General features: G+C 45.2%; 1 protein-coding gene across 1 annotated transcript in view; it reads left to right on the top strand.

Moving 5' to 3' along the window:
- Nucleotides 1-19,417, top strand: part of LOC112121037 (elongin-A-like) — a 39,928-nt gene that overhangs the window by 11,493 nt on the left and 9,018 nt on the right. The window contains exons 2-5 of the mRNA XM_024220177.3: nucleotides 1,254-1,310; nucleotides 7,307-7,419; nucleotides 12,737-13,460; nucleotides 18,855-18,954. Coding sequence (XP_024075945.1) covers nucleotides 1,254-1,310; nucleotides 7,307-7,419; nucleotides 12,737-13,460; nucleotides 18,855-18,954 — 994 coding nt within the window. The remainder of the gene's footprint in view (nucleotides 1-1,253; nucleotides 1,311-7,306; nucleotides 7,420-12,736; nucleotides 13,461-18,854; nucleotides 18,955-19,417) is intronic.

Genomic DNA, 19,417 nt, shown 5'->3' with positions numbered 1-19,417 from the left:
CAAAATCCTCTTGTAATCTGTTGCCTGTAGAGATGGGCATGACTAAAAGGATAGCTCAAATACTCCCAAATTTTGGATGAGTTCAAAGCATAGATCTGAAGCTTCTGCTTAGAGTCCATCATTAATTCTTTCCTCATAGGTATAATATAGTACAAGGAAAAAGGCCTTTGGGAAAGGGAAGGGCAGGGAGGTTGTTTTTTAAAGTATGGTTATGGCAAAGTGAGACTGATACTTTTGTGTGTTGTATTATCTAATTGCTTAAAATAAGTTTTGTTCTTTTTTGGAAGTCTAAACAACGCTTTTTTTGCCAGGAAGAGAAGCTCAGTTTATTATCTGAAAATCAAGCTGCTTGTTTTGTTTTTGTTTTCTGCTTTGCTTGCCAAAGATGAAAATTTTTTGGATTCAGAACATGGCTGATGTCTTATGTGCATGTGAAACAGAATAACAGTGGCTCTCCCTCTTCCTAAAAAGAAACAGTACTGGCGAATAAAAACTTGGAGCCTTCTCCTACCTTTAACTCAGGCTGCATTCCCTTTGAATTAAATGGGAGTTTTGTAATTTTGTGCCCCCTGTCTAATTGAGGAAGGGTCAGTAATTTGTGTGTGGGGAGATCTAGTGGGAAACTTACTACTCTGGCATATGACACTCTGTATCAGTGACTGGAGATCTCCAAGCCAGGTGTGGAGATGGAATATGCAAATAGTCTCTATTGTAGGATCTTGTTTGGCCTCATTTCTACATGATGCCACTGATATTTACTGGACTTCTGTGTACATGTTCTAAATCGGAGGGCGCAGCTGAAATACCTCTATGGAGCTGTACAGCTAAACTTGTCAAACTTGTCCTTGGCTGGAAAGATTATTCAAGGGGCAACAAAATAGTTTGTAATCAATAGGCCAGAACTACTAACTCTCAGTCCAACAGAAGTTACTCAACCAAGATCAAATACGCCACTTGAAGAAGATTGGAATGTCAGAAACACAGAACTAAGGAAGTAAGTGTAAGATATTTAATCTGAAATTCTCTTCCACATTCTCATATATACTTGGGAGCATAGGGTTGCTTTTATTTTTCCTGAGTTAGTATGTGCACTTCCAATGTAATAAACACATTAAGATTGCCAAGTGTCAATTGAGAGATTAGGATAGGAATTCTTCATCTTCAAGTGGCATCTGTTACAAGGAGAGGGTAAGAATAGTAGGATAACATTCAATTAAATGATACTTGTATACTGACCTAATGTTTTCTTCCAGATTATAAAAGCACTTAAGGGACTTCAGGATTTGGATATTTCACTGGACATTCTAGTGGTAAGTGACAAATTGTGTGCTGAAAGCCTTCATCTATGAAGTTACCTGTGGCATCTTCAGTGTTTTGCAATCATAGAAGCCAGGAAAGTTGCTGCCCCTTGCAATCCTGAATCCTAATCCCAATTCATTTTTAATATAAAAAGTTATATGGGACCATGGAGTCTTTTCCCAAAAAACACCCAGAGGCACTTCGCCTCACCCAGCAAAAATGGTAGCATGGCTGATAGTGACAATATTGGCCTCTTCTACTGAGCATCCAGAGAACAGAATCCCGTGCTGGTTAGGTTTTCCTCCAAGTGCAATGACCTTTGTGTAAATATGATGGAGTAGGTTTGTGTGCTCACACAATTATATTTTATATTTACATGTGCTGGTGCTTTGATTCTGTACCTAAGATGAAACAAACATGACCAATTCATATTTTACATCAGTGATTACTCTTCCCTTCCTCCAAGGAACACAAAATCCCGTTTTTAATTGTGATTCTGCAGTTAGAACAAGCATCCTAGTAGTCATAGGTTAATGATGCTCTTGGTTCTGCTAGTATTTTATTTTTCACACCAGGCCACATCCGATCAGATTTTCTGCGATAAGCAGTGTCAGTATGTATATGGGAGACTTCCAAGGTATGCCTTTGCATTATAGGGCATAGTTTTGGTATTTAGGAGGTGGCATTTTTCTTTGCAGTCACTAGTGAACCAGTTCTCCATCTTGGTGTTGGGGAGTGCTGCATAGCAAGGTCCTAACCTCTTGTGGACTATGAAGATGCCGAGATATTTTTAACAAGAGGAAATGTATTCTCTTGGGTATCCTGGCCAATTTCCAAATCTCATAATGGCATCTTGCATGCCTAAATTCAGCTTTAGTTCTGTGTGAATGTGGTATTCTTCACTCTGTGTCATACTTGAGTGTGCAGTGTTGCTGCACTTCAGTGCTGGATAAAGTAATCCCCTTCACATAGTGATTAGATATTTTAAAATCAGAAAGCACTGTGGGATACTTATTTAACTGAAGTTCTCTGTCATTGTTCGTAATAATGTGACAGGCCATTTGGGATCCTTTAAGTGAAGTGGAGAAAGAGGGTGATAGTTATAATTAAGTGAGCTACAAGGGTGATGTCATGGTCGGAATCTGCTGTAGACCACCAGACCAGGGGGATGAGGTGGACGAGGCTTTCTTCCGGCAACTAACAGAAGTTGCTAGACCGCAGGCCCTGGTTCTCATGGGAGACTTTAATCATCCTGATATCTGCTGGGAGAGCAATACAGCAGTGCACAGACAATCCAGGAAGTTTTTGGAAAGTGTAGGGGACAATTTCCTGGTGCAAGTGCTGGAGGAACCAACTAGGGGCAGGCTTTTCTTGACCTGCTTCTCACAAACAGGGAAGAATTAGTAGGGGAAGCAAAAGTGGATGGGAACCTGGGAGGCAGTGACCATGAGATGGTAGAGTTCAGGATCCTGACAGAAGGAAGAAAGGAGAGCAGCAGAATACAGACCCTGGACTTCAGAAAAGCAGACTTTGACTCCCTCAGGGAACAGATGGGCAGGATCCCCTGGGAGAATAACATGAAGGGCAAAGGGGTCCAGGAGACCTGGCTGTATTTTAAAGAATCCTTATTGCGGTTGCAGGAACAAACCATCCCGTTGTGTAGAAAGAATAGTAAATATGGCAGGCGACCAGCTTGGCTAAACAGTGAAATCCTTGCTCATCTTAAGCTGCTTTTCTGCGTTTACAAGAAGTGAAAAATTGGACAAATGATCAGGGAGGAGTATAAAAATATTGCTCAGGCATGCAGGAGTGAAATCAGGAAGGCCAAATCACACTTGGAGTTGCAGCTAGCAAGAGATGTTAAGAGTAACAAGAAGGGTTTCTTCAGGTATGTTAGCAACAAGAAGAAAGTCAAGGAAAGTGTGGGCCTCTTACTGAATGAGGGAGGCAATCTAGTGACTGAGGATGTGGAAAAAGCTAATGTACTCGATGCTTTTTTTGCCTCTGTCTTCACAAACAAGGTCAGCTCCCAGACTGCTGGACTGGGCAGCACAGTATGGGGAGGAGGTGACCAGCCCTCTGTGGAGAAAGAAGTGGTTCGGGACTATTTAGAAAAACTGGATGAGCACAAATCCATGGGGCTGGATGCGCTGCATCCGAGGGTGCTAAAGGAGTTGGCGGATGTGATTGCGGAGCCATTGGCCATCATCTTTGAAAACTCATGGCGATCGGGGGAGGTCCCGGATGACTGGAAAAAGGCTAATGTAGTGCCCATCTTTAAAAAAGGGAAGGAGGAGGATCCGGGGAACTACAGGCCAGTCAGCCTCACCTCAGTCCCTGGAAAAATCATGGAGCAGGTCCTCAAGGAATCAATTATGAAACACTTAGAGGAGAGGAAAGTGATCAGGAACAGTCAGCATGGATTCACCAAGGGGAAGTCGTGCCTGACTAACCTAATTGCCTTCTATGATGAGATAACTGGCTCTGTGGATGAGGGGAAAGCAGTGGATGTGTTATTCCTTGACTTTAGCAAAGCTTTTGACACGGTCTCCCACAGTATTCTTGCCGCCAAGTTAAAGAAGTATGGGCTGGATGAATGGACTGTAAGGTGGATAGAAAGCTGGCTAGATCGTCGGGCTCAACGGGTAGTGATCAATGGCTCCATGTCTAGTTGGCAGCCGGTTTCAAGCGGAGTGCCCCAAGGGTCGGTCCTGGGGCCGGTTTTGTTTAATATCTTTATTAATGATCTGGAGGATGGTGTGGACTGCACTCTCAGCAAGTTTGCAGATGACACTAAACTGGGGAGCGTGGTAGATACACTGGAGAGTAGGGATCAGATACAGAGGGACCTAGACAAATTAGAGGATTGGGCCAAAAAAAAAAACCTGATGAGGTTCAACAAGGACAAGTGCAGAGTCCTGCACTTAGGACGGAAGAATCCTATGCACCCCTACAGACTAGGGACCGAATGGCTAGGTAGCAGTTCTGCAGAAAAGGACCTAGGGGTCACAGTGGACGAGAAGCTGGATATGAGTCAACAGTGTGCTCTTGTTGCCAAGAAGGCTAACGGCATTTTGGGCTGTATAAGTAGGGGCATTGCCAGCAGATCAAGGAACATGATTGTTCCCCTTTATTTGACATTGGTGAGGCCTCATCTGGAGTACTGTGTCCAGTTTTGGGCCCTACACTACAAGAAGGATGTGGAAAAATTGGAGAGAGTCCAGCGGAGGACAACAAAAATGATTAAGGGTCTGGAGCACATGACTTATGAGGAGAGGCTGAGGGAACTGGGATTGTTTAGTCTGCAGAAGAGAAGAATGAGGGGGGTTTTGATAGCTGCTTTCAACTACCTGAAGGGGGGTTCCAAAGAGGATGGAGCTCGGCTGTTCTCAGTGGTGGCAGATGGCAGAACAAGGAGCAATGGTCTCAAGTTGCAGTGGGGGAGGTCTAGGTTGGATATTAGGAAACACTGTTTCACTAGGAGGGCGGTGAAGCACTGGAATGTGTTACCTAGGGAGGTAGTGGAATCTCGTTCCTTGGAGGTTTTTAAGGCCCGGCTTGACAAAGGCCTGGCTGGGATGATTTAGTTGGGAATTGGTCCTGCTTTGAGCAGGGGGTTGGACTAGATGACCTCCTGAGGTCCCTTCCAACCCTGATATTCTATGATTCTATATAATTTTATTGTACTGTTATCATTCTATCATGAGATGTTTCAAACATTAATCCTAGGAAATGCTAGAGCTTCTCTTGTATGAATTTCAAGCAAACTGGGAACCATCAGACATGTAGGAAGCATTGCTGAAAAGTATTGGATGATGTCACTGAAGCCCCTTCTGCATTAAGTGAAATTTTTTTTGAACAGCCACATGGACAGCTAGTTGAGCAGGAAAAGCACATGTATAACTCTTATTTGCAGATGTCACAGGAATATCTTATCACTTAGCTGGAGAGAACTTTAAGAGGTAACTGCCAACTTAGTGTAGGACTGACCATGGTTGCTGGAGGGGCCTCATTGAGATTGATCAATCAGGGCAAACTCCAAAGAATGGGGCAGCCAATCCCCCAAATTGGTGGTTTATTCTAATAATTAGATTCACCAAGCCAGCAACAAAACAGCTTCTACAACACCGTACTGGTTACCCAGAAGCCAAAATACAGCTCCTCTAAAGCAATCCAGCCAAGGGCTCCCACCCAGACAGCCAAGTTGAATATGGTGAGGATTACTGAAAATCTTATTCACCATATAAAGTTCTACCAATCCAAAGAGATTGGACACGATTACCCACCAGGTCAATGAATATTTTGGATTTTACCTAAATATATGCGTGCAGTCAATTCCTATTAACTAATCTAAGATTTTATTTAAAAAGAAAACAAACAATATGAATAAAGTTCTCAGGTCAGTTTCATAGCAGAGATGGTGAGCTGCTGAGTTGTAAAAAGTTCTTCCAGAATCAATTCCATAGATTATAGTCCGATAGACAGTCCATGTGCAGAGTTTGTTTAAATTATTCTGTGAGAAATAACAGGGTAAACCAGAATGGAGCTGGAGACCTCAATCTTGTGACTTAAACTTCCCCTGATAAAGTTCAATCAGATCTGAGATGAACAGGATCAGGTCCCCAAAGTTCTTGTCACAGCAGGCATTCCTTGGATGAAGGATAGGTAATGTACATTGTTGCTTTAAAGTCAATTCGTATTTCCTTTGTATACACAGGTAATTAGTTGTATTGATGAGCATAAGGCAATTAACCATTCAGAGATTCACAGGTAGTTTACTACAAATGTCAAAGAGAAATAAAGACAATATTATTACACCACACGTCATCTAATTGCTAATATTTCCTTTTGGTCTCTGAATCAATAAAATATAGTAACAGACAGGAAGAGAAGTGTATCATCTACCAGCTAATGAAATCACATTGTGAAGCTTCTAACAGATATAGGTAAACACAGACAACTACATTTAGTATTTACTTCTAATTCTCTGACAATACAGACTTGCATTTCAAAGGATTTAGTCTACTTACATGGCTTTGTAACGATCTACAAGAAATGGCCCTGCTTGCCATGTCAATACTTCCCTAATATGTTCTTAAAGGTTGATTTTTAGGTTACTCTAGCCTGCTGGCTGTTTACCCCTTTCCAGCTCAGTGTCACAAGGACCATTTTAGTGTTTGTGTACATCTTAAAGAGGGAGATATGTGACCAAATATAAATAGATATGCTCTCATGACGCAAATTCACCTGCAATGTTGTGTGGCTACAACCACAGGCTCTTCAGGACAAGGACAGTTTGTGTGGTGCCTAACACAGTGGTGTCCTGATCTATGGCTGGGGCCCCAAAGCACTACTGCAATATGAATAATCATTGTACTGAGTCCCAGAAAATGAACTTCAACAGTCTAATTTTCAAGGGTCTATCTACCTGGGCAAAAAGGTGTATTTTTTTTTCCAATTGAAATAGCTCAGTCAAATTAGTTTAGTTCTAGTAAAACTTCACACATACCTTAATGCAGGTGTGTATATAGTTTGACTACAACACAGCCAGTTCAAATGAACTTAAAGGTGTTAAATTCTGTCTACATCAGCATTAATAAGAGGGTTTCAATCAAGCTAACCCAACCCAATTGAGAGAGATGCCTTTTGTGCTTATGTAGACAGGGCTGACAAAAATGTTCAGGCTGAGTGAACTGCCAGAAGTAGACAGCTAAATGATAAGAAGTAACTTAATTTCTCTGCTGAAATTTTATGAAACTTCAATATAGAAAGATATTCACATTACACATAACCAGTATTTTGGGTTATAAATGCGTGGTTTTGCTTTGGCTCCCTTGGAATATTTGTTTCTGGTACAAAAATTATCTTTATGATCTGAGTGATCTGTCAAAAGATTTTTCCAATTACCATCTTATTGTTGTGTGAATTTAATTACCATAGTTAGTAGAAAAAGTATATTCAGGATGTTAGTCATGTGTTTCTGTCCTCCTTGCACTGTCTTCAATAGGAAACTGGAGTAGGAAAAACAGTTAACAGTTTTAGGAAACATGCCACTGCTGGAAAAATAGCTAAGTCTCTGGTAAACCACTGGAAAAAACTTATTCCGCCAGAAAATGAAAGGTAGGTCTGAGTCTAACTTTAATTTTCAGATAAATTGTTGTCCAATGTAATATTTTTATCATTTATTCAGACTGTTGGTTTTTTACGCAATGAAATTAGCATAATAAGATAAGAGACGTCCAAAAAGTAGTAATAAGGTATCATTGTCTAAATTCTTCAGGGAAGTGGCAAGTACAGATCATGAAGGGAGCTAATGTGGTGGTACTTAGTTAACTGTTGTTCTTTCCTCATCACATCTCCAGTCACTTGATTTCCTTTCCCTTACCATGGTACTTCCAAGAGAGGAAGAGGAGTAACCTCTCAACTTTAAGCTTATTAAAGTACATGAAATATTCCTCAAGAAGAACAAAAAAGTGGAGCGTTTGTGAAGCATCTCAGCATAGCTACAAGTTAATGTATTTCAAGGCCATTCCTGATTCTTGCTGGTTCTGACTTCAGTGGCATTTACTATAAACTGTCCTGAGTTCTGTGGCACTGTAATGGTACAATGGCTTAATTATACGAGGCTCCTATATAATTCTCCCTCTTTGTTGTCTGACTTTTGATTCCCACTTACGTACAAAGCAAATGCATCAGAACAGCCATACTGGGTTAGACCAATGGTCCATCTCGCCCAGTATCCTGTCTTACAACAATGGCCAGTGTTGATGCTTCAAAGGGAATGAACAGAAAAGGGCTATTATTGAGTGATCCATCCCTTGTGGTCCAGTCCCAGCATCTGGCAGGGATACCCAGTGCATAGGGTCGCATCCCTGATCATCTTGGCTAGTAGTCACTGATGGACCTATCCTCCATGAACTTATTTAGTTCTTTGTTGTGAAGGCCAAAACTGGATTCAACATCCCCGGCAACAAGTCCCACAGGTTGACTGTGTGTTGTGTTAATTAGTACTTCCTTTTGTTTGTTTTAAACCTGCTGCCTATTAATTTCATTGGGTGCCCCCGGTTCTTGTGGGGTTTATCCCTTCACATAACACTTCCTTATTCACTCACTCCACACCAGCCATGATTTTATAGATCTCTATTGTATCCCCCCCCCTTAGTCGTCTCTTTTCCAAGCTGACATCTTTTTTTTTTAATCTCTCCTCATATGGAAGCTGTTCCATACCTCCTTTTCCCAAAGGCTCCCCAGTTCCTAATAAACCTAAAACCCTGCTCCCTATACCACTGTCTCATCCACACATTGAGACCCTCCAGCTCTGACTGTCTAACTGGCCCTTCACATGGAATTGGAAACATTTCAGGGAAGGCTACTATGGAGATCCTTGACATTAATCTCTTATCTAGCAGCCTAAATTTGGCATCCAGGACATCTCTCCTACCTTTTCCTATGTCACTGGTACCTACATGTACCACGACCACCGGCCACTCCCCCACACTGCTCGTATGTAGGACCCTACCAAATTCACAACCATGAAAAACATGTCACAAACCGTGAAATCTGGTCTCCCCATGAAATCTGCCTATTGGGGGGGAGGGGAGGTGGAGGGTCACAGGATTGCCCACCTGTAAGGCTGGCCCTGCCCCTCCCTCAAAAAGTGACAAGCTCCCTGCCATGCCACCCTCACTTCCTCGCTGCTGCTGGCGGTGGTGCTGCCTCCAGAGCTGGACAGCCAGAGAGTGGTGGCTGCTGGCCAGGCACCCAGCTCTGAAGGCAGCCCCACTCCAGTAGCAGCGCAGAAGTGAGGGTGTCACGGTGTGGGAGGGTTGTCACTTTCTTGGGGGGAAGGAAAGGGCCAGCCTTATGGATGGTGCTGTGGTCACCCCCCACCCCCACAGCCAGTCCAAGGCCCCTTTAACCTCCAAGCTCTGGAGAGGGGAAGGACTGAGGGCGCCCTGGGTCTGGGTCTGACCCACTTCTGGCAGTGTCGCAGAAGTAAGGGTGGCAATACCACACCATGCTACTCAGACGTCTTGGGAGATCTGCAACCTTTGCACCTGGCAGGCAATTCACCATGTGCCTCTCCTGGACATCACAAACACAGCTATCTGTATTTCTTATGCTCAAATCTCCCCATTACTATTACCTGTCTCTTCCTAATATCTGGGATTCCCTCCTCTGGAGAAGTAGCCTCAGTGTGAGAGGATGCCCTGACATCATCTGGAAGGAGTGTCCCAACTATGGGATCATTTCCCTCCACTTCAGTTTGATGTTCTCCTTCCCTGAGACTTTCATCTGCCTCAACAGGACCAAGGCTGTCAGACCAGGGTGGGATCACGCTAGTGTCCCCAAAAGTCTCATCGATGTACCTCTGTCTCCCTTAGCTCTTCCAATTCAGCCAGTCTGGTCTCAAGCCCTTGCTCTCCATAGAGCGTATGGCCCTGAGAGACACTGAATGCACATAAGTGCTACCTGCCCATGCTGCATTCAGTGCAATAAACTGGATAGCCCCCATTCTGCTGCTGAGCTGCTGCCTGCACTCTTTTTACTCCTGCAGCTTTTTTTTGGGCAGGGGGGAGATGGGGAGGAGACAGGCTGGGATGTTGATTGGCCTAAATTTAGACCAGTGGTGTCCAACTTTTTTCTGCCCAAGATCACTTTTTGAATTTAAGGGCAACCCAGGATCTGTCCTGCTCCTTCCCCAAAGCCCCACCCCACCCACTCCACCCCCCCATCACTCGCTCTCCCCCACCCTCACTTACTTTCACCAGGTTGGAGTAGGGGGTTGGGGTTCAGCAGGGGTTGTGGGCTCTGGGGTGGGGGGTTGGGGTGCACGAGGCACATGGCTCTGTGTGCTGCCCCTCTCTGCAAGCACTGCCCTGCAGCGTCCATTAGCCACAGCTGCCATTGGCTGCAGTTCCCCATTCTCGGCCAATGGGCGCTGTGGGGGTGGTGCTTGCAGGCAGGAGCAGCGCACAGAGGGAGACCCCTGACCCCGGGGCTGCACTGGCTGCTTCCAGGAGCAGGGTGGGGCCAGCACAGGTAAGGAGCCTGTCTTAGCGGCAGCCCCGCTGTGCCACCAGAGATTGTGATCAACTGGGAGATCGTCTAGGATCGACCAGTTGGTGACCAATGATTTAGACAAAGTTTGGTGTATCTGGGTGTCACGCTCCCTCACAAAACTCCTGTTTGCTGCTCTTGTTTGCTAGCTCCTATGGTTGCTTAGGAGCTGCCTTTTTAAACCTATGTTTTCCCTGAGTAGCCCTGCCCCCTGGTTAATGGAGCCTAAAGGGATTAGGGATCAAAGTCTCATTAAGAAGCTCTAAGCCTTGCCTAACAGGCCACTAGACTCAGCACATGGGGGGGAGGGGGCCCTCCAAACCAACCACACTCTATATACTGCAGGCAAGCACACAACAGACAACTCACCCCAAGGGTCACGTAGTCACTCCTCCTTCACCTGGAGAACTCCCTTGCAAAATTCCCATTTGCTGCTCCTGTTCACTAGCTCCACTGTAGAGACATAATCTCAGTCTCACTGATACAGCCACTGCTGCCCTCATCAGGCCAAAAGTGTTTTATGCCCTTTACAGTTCCTTACCTGATATTTTTGGGACAGAGATAAGCTGATAGCTTGAGAGCTGAAGCTCCCCGTGGATTTGGGGTTAAGTAGATCAGGTAGGGTGAGAGAGGTATTCTGAAGTTTGTTCCGTGTGGTGTGTGTGTGGTTTTTTTTTTTGTTTTTTTGTTTTTTTTTTTGGTTTTTTTTTTTTTTTTTTTGCGGTGGAAAAATCCAAGGTACATTATTAGTTGAACCGTATGTTTTACGTCTTAAATTTCTATTGAATGTTTTTTCAATACCAGTAAACTGCCCAGAATCTGGGGTGAATTCAGCTTCTATTGAAATAGATAATAAATATTTGGCTGTTGTTCCTCTCTGGAAGGAAGCATGCTGGGGAAATTGTGTGGCTAGCTTATTCTCACTTTCTGGTGGCAGCAGTTGCTAGTTGGTTGGACGCACATTCTGCTTCACTGGGACCCTGTGCCAATGTGAAAGAGTTACAGCAGCACTATAGGATTTCTGGTACGTTTTATAAAGCATGTTGTTAAGGGAGATCTGCTGCCATGGGGAGAAGCAGAGAGATGCTGCATCTGGCCATCTGCTGATAGCTGCTGCTCCTGGAGTGCCAACCTGTAGAGGCTGAGAGATTGTGGGGTGCCTTCAGATAGGATTTACTCTAGCTGCTGAAGTGGCAAATGAGAGGAAAAGAGGAAGAAAAGCCTGATGTATCAAGGGTAAATAGATTGAAGGAAAGATTTCATATCAAACACCTGACCCTGTAGGCCCTGTCATTAAAAAGTGTTTGTACTCCTTTTCCAACAACCATGCAGTTGTAAGCACTGCTCAGACAGCTTTCGTGCAGCCCTGTCTGATATCAGTTGCCCCATTGATGGAAAACAGGTGCACAGTTTTCTAAAGGTGCATTTACTATTATTCTAAAGGCACAAACATCATTTTTCCAACCTTGTGTTTTCTCATGAAGTCCCTTTTTTAGGAGCATTAAGTGGATTTTGAATTTGGCTGCTTTATCAGTACTGGGACTAGTGTTTGCTTCAAGGGACGTCATCAAGTGTTTCAAGTCCAACACTTGGGTTTGTGAAAATTTTACTTTGCAGAAAACCAAGTTATTAATTCTGTTGCCCTTTTTTGACCTGAGCAGCTAGTTAAAGTTTGGGGCCCTGGGGAATGTTCCAGCTAGAAGTAGAAATTGATGGAGTCTGATATTTTCTTTGCAATCTTTCCTTATTTAAAAGGAATGTATTAAGTCCTGTGTCTCTGAATGCAGAAGGGACCAAGAACAAAAGGAGCAGTTTCTTAATTTACAGCTCCCAAGCCTCTTTAGCCAACACCAGAGCCAAAAGTGCGCACTCTAGCTTTTTCGGAGGTGTCACTGTTTGCTTAGAGGCTCCTGCTTGTCTTTCTTGGCTATCCTCTTTTTTCCCCCCCTCCCCTGAAACCTCCCCCCCCCCACCCCCACTTGTCTTTTCTCCCTTTGTGTGATCTCTTTTCACTCACACACACACATACCCTACCCAAAACAATACTCAGCCAAAGCTCCTGGGCATGTTCACACACCTTTTTGTTTTAGTTGGGGGGCTTATGCTTATAGTTAGGTTAATTGAATGGTGAGTTCACATCTGTCAATTTCAGCAGGAGGTTAAGTCCACTCATAACAAAGTTTCATCCAGCGCATAGCAATACAAATGTCTTCATTACTTTCCTAGAAGACTTTTAAACAACTCAAACATTTGAAGCTTGTTGCATGTGACTTTAAAACTTTCCCTTTTACTAATAACATTGGTAAAAGGTCTGAAGGTCACCCTCGGTAATTGAGTATTAATTTGGGGTCTGTTCTGGTTCTGTCTTGTATTTCAGTGACCACAAGGGGAAAAAACAGAACACTGAAAAGAGGAACGAATTCTCATTGGACAAGACAAAATCATCGATTTGTAAAGAGAATAAGCACTCTGGCAAGACAAAAACATCTGAACCAGCCTCGGAAGATTGTAAAAGATCTCCCACATCCGATAAATGGAAGAAGGAGCATAGTTTTACAGAGAATAAGCAAAGAAATAAAGATACTGAGTCTTCTAATGGACGTGAAAGCAAAATACATAGCTCCAATAGTTCTAAAAATATGTCCCAAAGCATCAATCCTGAAAACACAAAAAGTGACTGCAAAGAAACAACCTCTGCAGCCAGCAAAAAACCTTCAGAAAAGCACCATTCCCCTAGAGCCAGCAAAAAAGACCTATTGCCAACAAAAGGGTCTTGTAAGGATCTTTCCAAACAGAGAAACTCTGAGGACACAGGAAAAGTAAAACGAACACTTAGTGTGGAAAACAAACCAAAGTTGCCCAGTGATGAGGACTTTGAGCCCCCCACTATGTCTTTTGAATCCTATCTTAATTATGATCAGGTTTCAAATAAAAGAAAGAGGAAGACTTGCACTACAAGTGAACAGTCAAAAAACATTAAGGGCTGCGAACAGAAAAACTGCTCGTTATCGCCGCAAACGTCAATATTCCCTGTCACGAAAGAGAGAGAGGAAAAACCACACAAATCAGAAGATGATCAGTCAGAAAGTCCCACTAAAAAGGTAAACTATTATTTAGTCAAGCTAACATGAAATCAAGTGCTAATTTATTTGAGTTAATTTATTAACAAATTTATTTTGCAGTTTAATTCCATATGTTTTAACTCAAACCTCAGATTGCATGGCTTTGACATATCAGCCACACATAGAAGTGGTTACTAATAATTGGGAATCATTTTTGACCCAGAAAAATATGACTGTAGTTTATTTTTTTGGATCAAATAATGAGTAAAAGTTAAATGTTTCAGACAGCAAAGTCAAGCGCCAAAAAAATAAAACTGCAGATTTGAGATTACCCTTGAAACCTTAATTGTGCCTCCTTGTGCATATGGATTATGATGGTCTTTAATGATGTGATTACACTGTTTTTCCTGAGTCATGGCCTAAGTAAGGCAGAGTCCTGTGGAGAAGTGCTCTTATTGACGAAATCCCTTAAACATGTACTTAATTTTAAGAACATGAAGTCCCTTTGGATTCCATATGATTGAAACATGCTTAAAGTTCTTTTCTGAGTAGGGATGCACTTAGTGTGTTTCCTTGAATCAGGGCCTTATGGACAGGATAGTTGGTGCTTCAGGCCTTGGCTACACTTGCAGCTGTACAGCACTGTGAGTTAAACCTGACTTCGTGCAGCTGAGTAGGGAAAGCGCTGCAGTCTGTCCACACTGACCGCTGCCCAGCGCACTGTCGTGGCCACATTTGCGGCAATTGGAGCGCTGTTGGGAGCAGTGCATTATGGGCAGCTATCCCACAGAGCACCTCTTCCCATTCTGGCGCCGTGGGTTGTGGGAAGGGGGCGTGGGTGCAGGGCATTCTGGGTCCTGTTCCAATGCCCCGTGATGCATCGCTTCACATCCCAGAAATCCCTTTGTTTCCATCCACCTTTGGCGCCATCTTTCAACTGTTTCTGTGCAGCGCGATCTGTCTGAGGGAAATGGAGCCCGAACTGCTGAGGTGTATGCTGACTTATCTCGCCAGCACGTCACGTTTGGCTGTCGAACTATTCCTTAAGATCCAAAGTGACTGTGAGAGTGAGGAGTCCGACGGCAGTATCGAGCCGCGTAACGCGTACGACACGAAATTGCTTGCTGAGCATGTCCGTGAATGCCACACCATGGAACGCCGCTTTTGGGCTTGGGAAACAAGCACCGAGTGGTGGGATCACATCGTCATGGAAGTCTGGGATGACGAGCAGTGGCTGCAGAACTTTCGGATGAGAAAAGCCACTTTCATGGGACTGTGTGAGGAGCTTGCCCCCACCCTGCAGTGCAAGGACACAAGATTGAGAGCTGCCCTGCCAGTGGAGAAGCGCATGGCGATTGCACTGTGGAAGCAAGCTATTCCAGACTGCTACCGATCGGTCGCTAACCAGTTTGGAGTGGGAAAGTCGATCGTTGGAATCGTGTTGATGCAAGTTTGCAAGGCCATTAATCGCATCCTACTCAGAAGAACCATGACTCTGGGTAACGTGCAGAAAATAGTGGATGGCTTTGCACAAATGGGGTTCCCTAACTGTGGAGGGGCGATAGATGGGACGCACATTCCTATTCTGGCACCACCCCACCTAGGATCCGAGTACGTTAATCGGAAGGGGTATTTCTCTGTGGTTCTCCAGGCACTTGTGGATCACTGTGGGCGTTTCATTGACATTAACACAGGCTGGCCCGGAAAGGTGCATGACGCACACATCTTTCGGAACACTTGGCTGTTCAGGAAGATGCAGGCCGGGACTTTTTTCCTAGAGCAGAAGATCACGGTAGGGGAAGTTGAAATGCCCATTGTGATCCTTGGAGATCCCGCTTACCCGTTAATGCTGTGGCTCATGAAACCCTACATAGGGAGCCTTGACAGCAGCAAGGAATGGTTCAACTATAGGCTGAGCCGGTGCCGAATGACTGTGGAGTGTGCCTTTGGCCGTTTAAAGGTGCGCTGGCGATCTCTGTATGGGAAGCTGGACTTGGCCGAAAACAGCATCCCCGCGGTTATATCCGCGTGCTGTGCCCTCCATAATATTTGTGAAGGGAAGGGTGAAAGCTTCACTCAGGAATGGACCTCCAAGGTTGAACACCTGGAGGCTGAATTTGCACAGCCAGAGAGCAGGGCTATTACAGGGGCCCAGCGCAGGGCTGCAAGGATTAGGGATGCCTTGAGGGAGCAATTTGAGGCTGAAAACCAGCAGTGATATCTGGTGCCCTGCACGGGAGTGAAGTGCAGTAGTTCCAATCTTTAGGAATCAGTGTTTGCTAAGCAGACGAGCAGACTTGCAGTGCCTGTTTATTTCCTGGGCTATGGAGTCTTTTACTTTATGCAATAATAAAGAATGTTTTCAAAGCCAAAAAATCCATTTATTTAAAAGAAAAAATATTTATTGAAAAGAAACAAGGGGGTGGAGTGGGGAACGGTACAATCACAGATTCGCGTATGTCCTGTCTGGTGTGCTGTGCAGTGAGTGCTGCACTTCAGGACAGCTATACTGCATGGTGATGGGGGTTGAGTGCAGAGGGTAAGGGTCGTGGTTTTCAGGGCTGGGTGGTGAAGATACTGGTGTTGGAGGCAGCGGGTGGCGTCAAGAACATGGAAGTTGGGGAAAGTGGGTTGGAGGTGACAGTGGGGCACAACGGAAAGAGTTTTGGGACAAGGGCTGTGGGGGTGGTGGCGTTTGCGTTTGCGGTACTGCTCCTCTTTCTGCATGGTTACGAGCTCCTGGATAGCGTCTGCTTGGCGCTCCAGGATGCTTATGAGCCGATCCGTGCTTTACCGCCGGTGCACTGCGTGTTCCTGGCGGATCCTGCTTTCTCTCTCCCTCCAGTTCTGTGCTTTCTCATTCTCTTTAATAGATTGCCGCATCACTTCTTGCAGCATGTCGTCTTTGCTTTTTCGTGGTCTCTTCCTGAGTCTTTGCAGTCTCTGAGCAGGCGATAAGAGGGACGGCTGAGGTCTCAAGGTTGATGCTGCTGTACAGGCAAAATGCAACATTTAACAGAGGCAGCATTGTTTATACCAGACAGAGTAATGATTTCCCCCGCACTTAAGGAGTAGATAACACACAGGGTCTACGCAATTGCATAATTTTCCCGTCCGAAACAGAGTGCACACATCCCACGGGAGCCTCAAAATGGTGAGTAAGTGGGACTGATTGTTTCAGGGCTGCACTGTCCTCTGGGTTTCTGTGCCTTGGGGAGAGCCAACAGCTTCAGGGGGCATCTACACTGAACACTGTCCCAACATTTTCCACAGGAGTTCGTCCTGGACGATATCTCGCTGCTGAGGGTGACCTGAGAAGCAAGGGAGGGTCTTCTACTGCAATGCGGCTTCTGCCCTGGCCCATATGCAGCTTGCCTGTGTGCAGCAATGGTCCCCCCGCCCCTCGCGGCACAGTGGCGCGGACACGTTAGCCTGGCTGGGACAAGGACCATGGTGGCTCTCCCGATAAACCTGCGCAAGCACATTGCACACGTTCTGGATGAGACATTCGAGGAGATTACCGAGGCTGATTACCGCGATGTGATAAACCACATCAATGCACTATTCCGCATCTAGGCATACATGCCTAACCCTCCTCTCCCAAAGAGCCCGCACAAAAAAAATTCCTTCCCGAAAAAACCCTTGCTTACCGGGAACCTGCTCTTCTGTTTGTCCTCCACCAAGTACCAGCTGCGACTGGCTACCTTCCTCCTGGCTCGAGAAGAGCTCCTGGCTGCATGGCTCCAGGGATTCCGGGGTGTCTCCATCCGACCCACCACCATCACTCCCGTTTTCCTCCTCTTCCTCCTCCTTCTCCCCCCCCCACTGGCTCTGACGTGTCCATGGTGGTGCTCAGAGTGGAGGTGAGGTTAACCCCAAGTATCACATCCAGCTCTTTGTAGAATCGGCGGGTCGCGGGGGGAGCACCCGAGCAGCCGTTTGCGTCGCGGGCTTTGCGGTAGGCACTCCGCAGCTCCTTCATTTTAATCCTGCACTGCAGGGCGTCCCAGTCATGGCCCCTTTCCATCATGTCCTTTGATACCTTCCCGAAAGTATCGTAATTCCTACGGCTGGAGCGCAGCTGGGACTGTACAGCTTCTTCCCCCCAAACACTGATGAGGTCCAGCAACTCGCTATTGCTCCATGCTGGGGCTCGCTTGGCGCGTGGAGGCATGGTCACCTGGAAAGATTCACTGATTGCTCAGCCCGGTGTGGCATGGAGTGCTTACAGGAAGGGGATTTTTAAAATTCCCAGGGAATGTAAAGGGTGGGTCACATGGTTGGTTACCTGAGGCCAGGGCAGTAGAGTTTGAACTGATGACCAGAGTGGCTAGAACAGGCATTGTGGGATACTGCCGAATAATTCTGGAGGCCATTCACAGCGCATTGGGTGGCCACACTGGCGCTGCAGCGGCAGCACAATACTCGCTATTCCTGTCGGGGACGTGGAGTACATGCAGCGCTGCAACCACGAAGATACAGCGCTGCAAATGCCTTGCCAGTGTGGATGGGGAGTGAGTTACAGCGCTGGGGGCGGCTTTACAGCGCTGTAACTCGCAAGTGTAGCCAAAGCCTCAGTAAAAAGGCAGCTGTCCAATAATTTATCCTCAATGTGTGGTAGCTCTATACTTTACTTAGTGCACAACATCAAGAATCGACACCAAATAAGTGTAAAATTCCCCATGGGCTTTCTTATGGCACTCATCACCATAAATCTGATTCTCCTCATCAAATCAATTTATCTTCACAACACTTGAGTGGGAGTAGAAGACTTTTAGAGTTGGGGGTATGAGTCGTAGGGAGCCAAAGCCCAAAATTTGCAAAAGTCTTGAGTGACCAGTGATTGGGCACATAACTTAAGACTTTTTTTTTTTTAAGTAGTACCATGTAGCATATGCAGCTCCCATTGTCTTCACTTGCAGTAGTATGTATCTGGCACTTCAGAAAACTCAGGAGCCTGGTGCCTCAAGTTGGACAGGAACACACAATTAGTGGCCATCTGTGAAAACTTCTGACGAAGTGTCCCCCCCAGGATAGTTTTCAACTGCCCTCTAACCATACAACCATCTCTTCTCTTCTTGCAGTCCCCTCATTCACTACCCGCCTTGCAACTTCTCCAATGATTTGGACCAGCATCCTATCGATAAAGTCTCATTCACTACACACTTGTGATTCATTCCTGAGCCCATCTTGTGCACAGATTGTGGCAAGGGACCTGTGACATACTGGGTTTTTGTATGCAATATAGTGTTGGTGATGAGTGAATGGATAAAATGAAAAGTAATTCATAGTTACGGTGAAGTAATGTTTAGTGTGAGAAAGCAACAAGTCATTACCCTGAAATGCTTTTGCATTTGATGATGTATTTGAAGACTTCTTTATCTTAAATAAGAATTAGGAATATTGTAATGGTGTTTCCTTGAATTCATGTAGGCCAAGACAGCATCGCTCCAAGATCTACTTAATACTCCACTGCCTAAATTTCTGCCAGAGATATCCTTATCTTCTCCCCCATATTCTACGGAGTTCAAAGGTAAGTAATATGCAAGACTGTTCCTGATGAGACTAAAATGAGCACAGTTAGCAGAGCAGTCCTGTTAAGTGTGGGGTGTATTGCACCCTCACAAAAAAACATGCCAGTGTTTTGTGCCAGTGCAGTACTTCATCATCTTCTGCACTGGCTCCCACATAGGGATCCACTAGATTCTGAAGGGAGTACGTTGCATACAGGAGCAGATTCCCCAGTTCCACTCACTTTGACAAGGCCTTCAACACTTGTGGAACCCAAACCATACAGAGAGGGGGGGGGGGGGGGGCGGCTTCCATGGATGTGGAAGAAGCTCTTGAGGGGAGGGAGCATGCCACATTCATCTAATTTTCCTTCAGGCACACTGGCTTTCTTTCTCCATTTATTCTTTGCTCTCTTGTGCACCTCCTAGGGTGAATCTAGCACTCCGTATTATTAACCCGACTTGTTTGGATAAAAAAATACATAA

This window comes from Terrapene carolina, unplaced genomic scaffold (genome assembly GCF_002925995.2).
Source record: "Terrapene carolina triunguis isolate 2854851 unplaced genomic scaffold, T_m_triunguis-2.0 Scaffold42, whole genome shotgun sequence".
Classification (NCBI taxonomy): Eukaryota; Metazoa; Chordata; order Testudines; family Emydidae; genus Terrapene; species Terrapene triunguis.
This window is presented reverse-complemented; position numbering and strand designations above follow the sequence as displayed.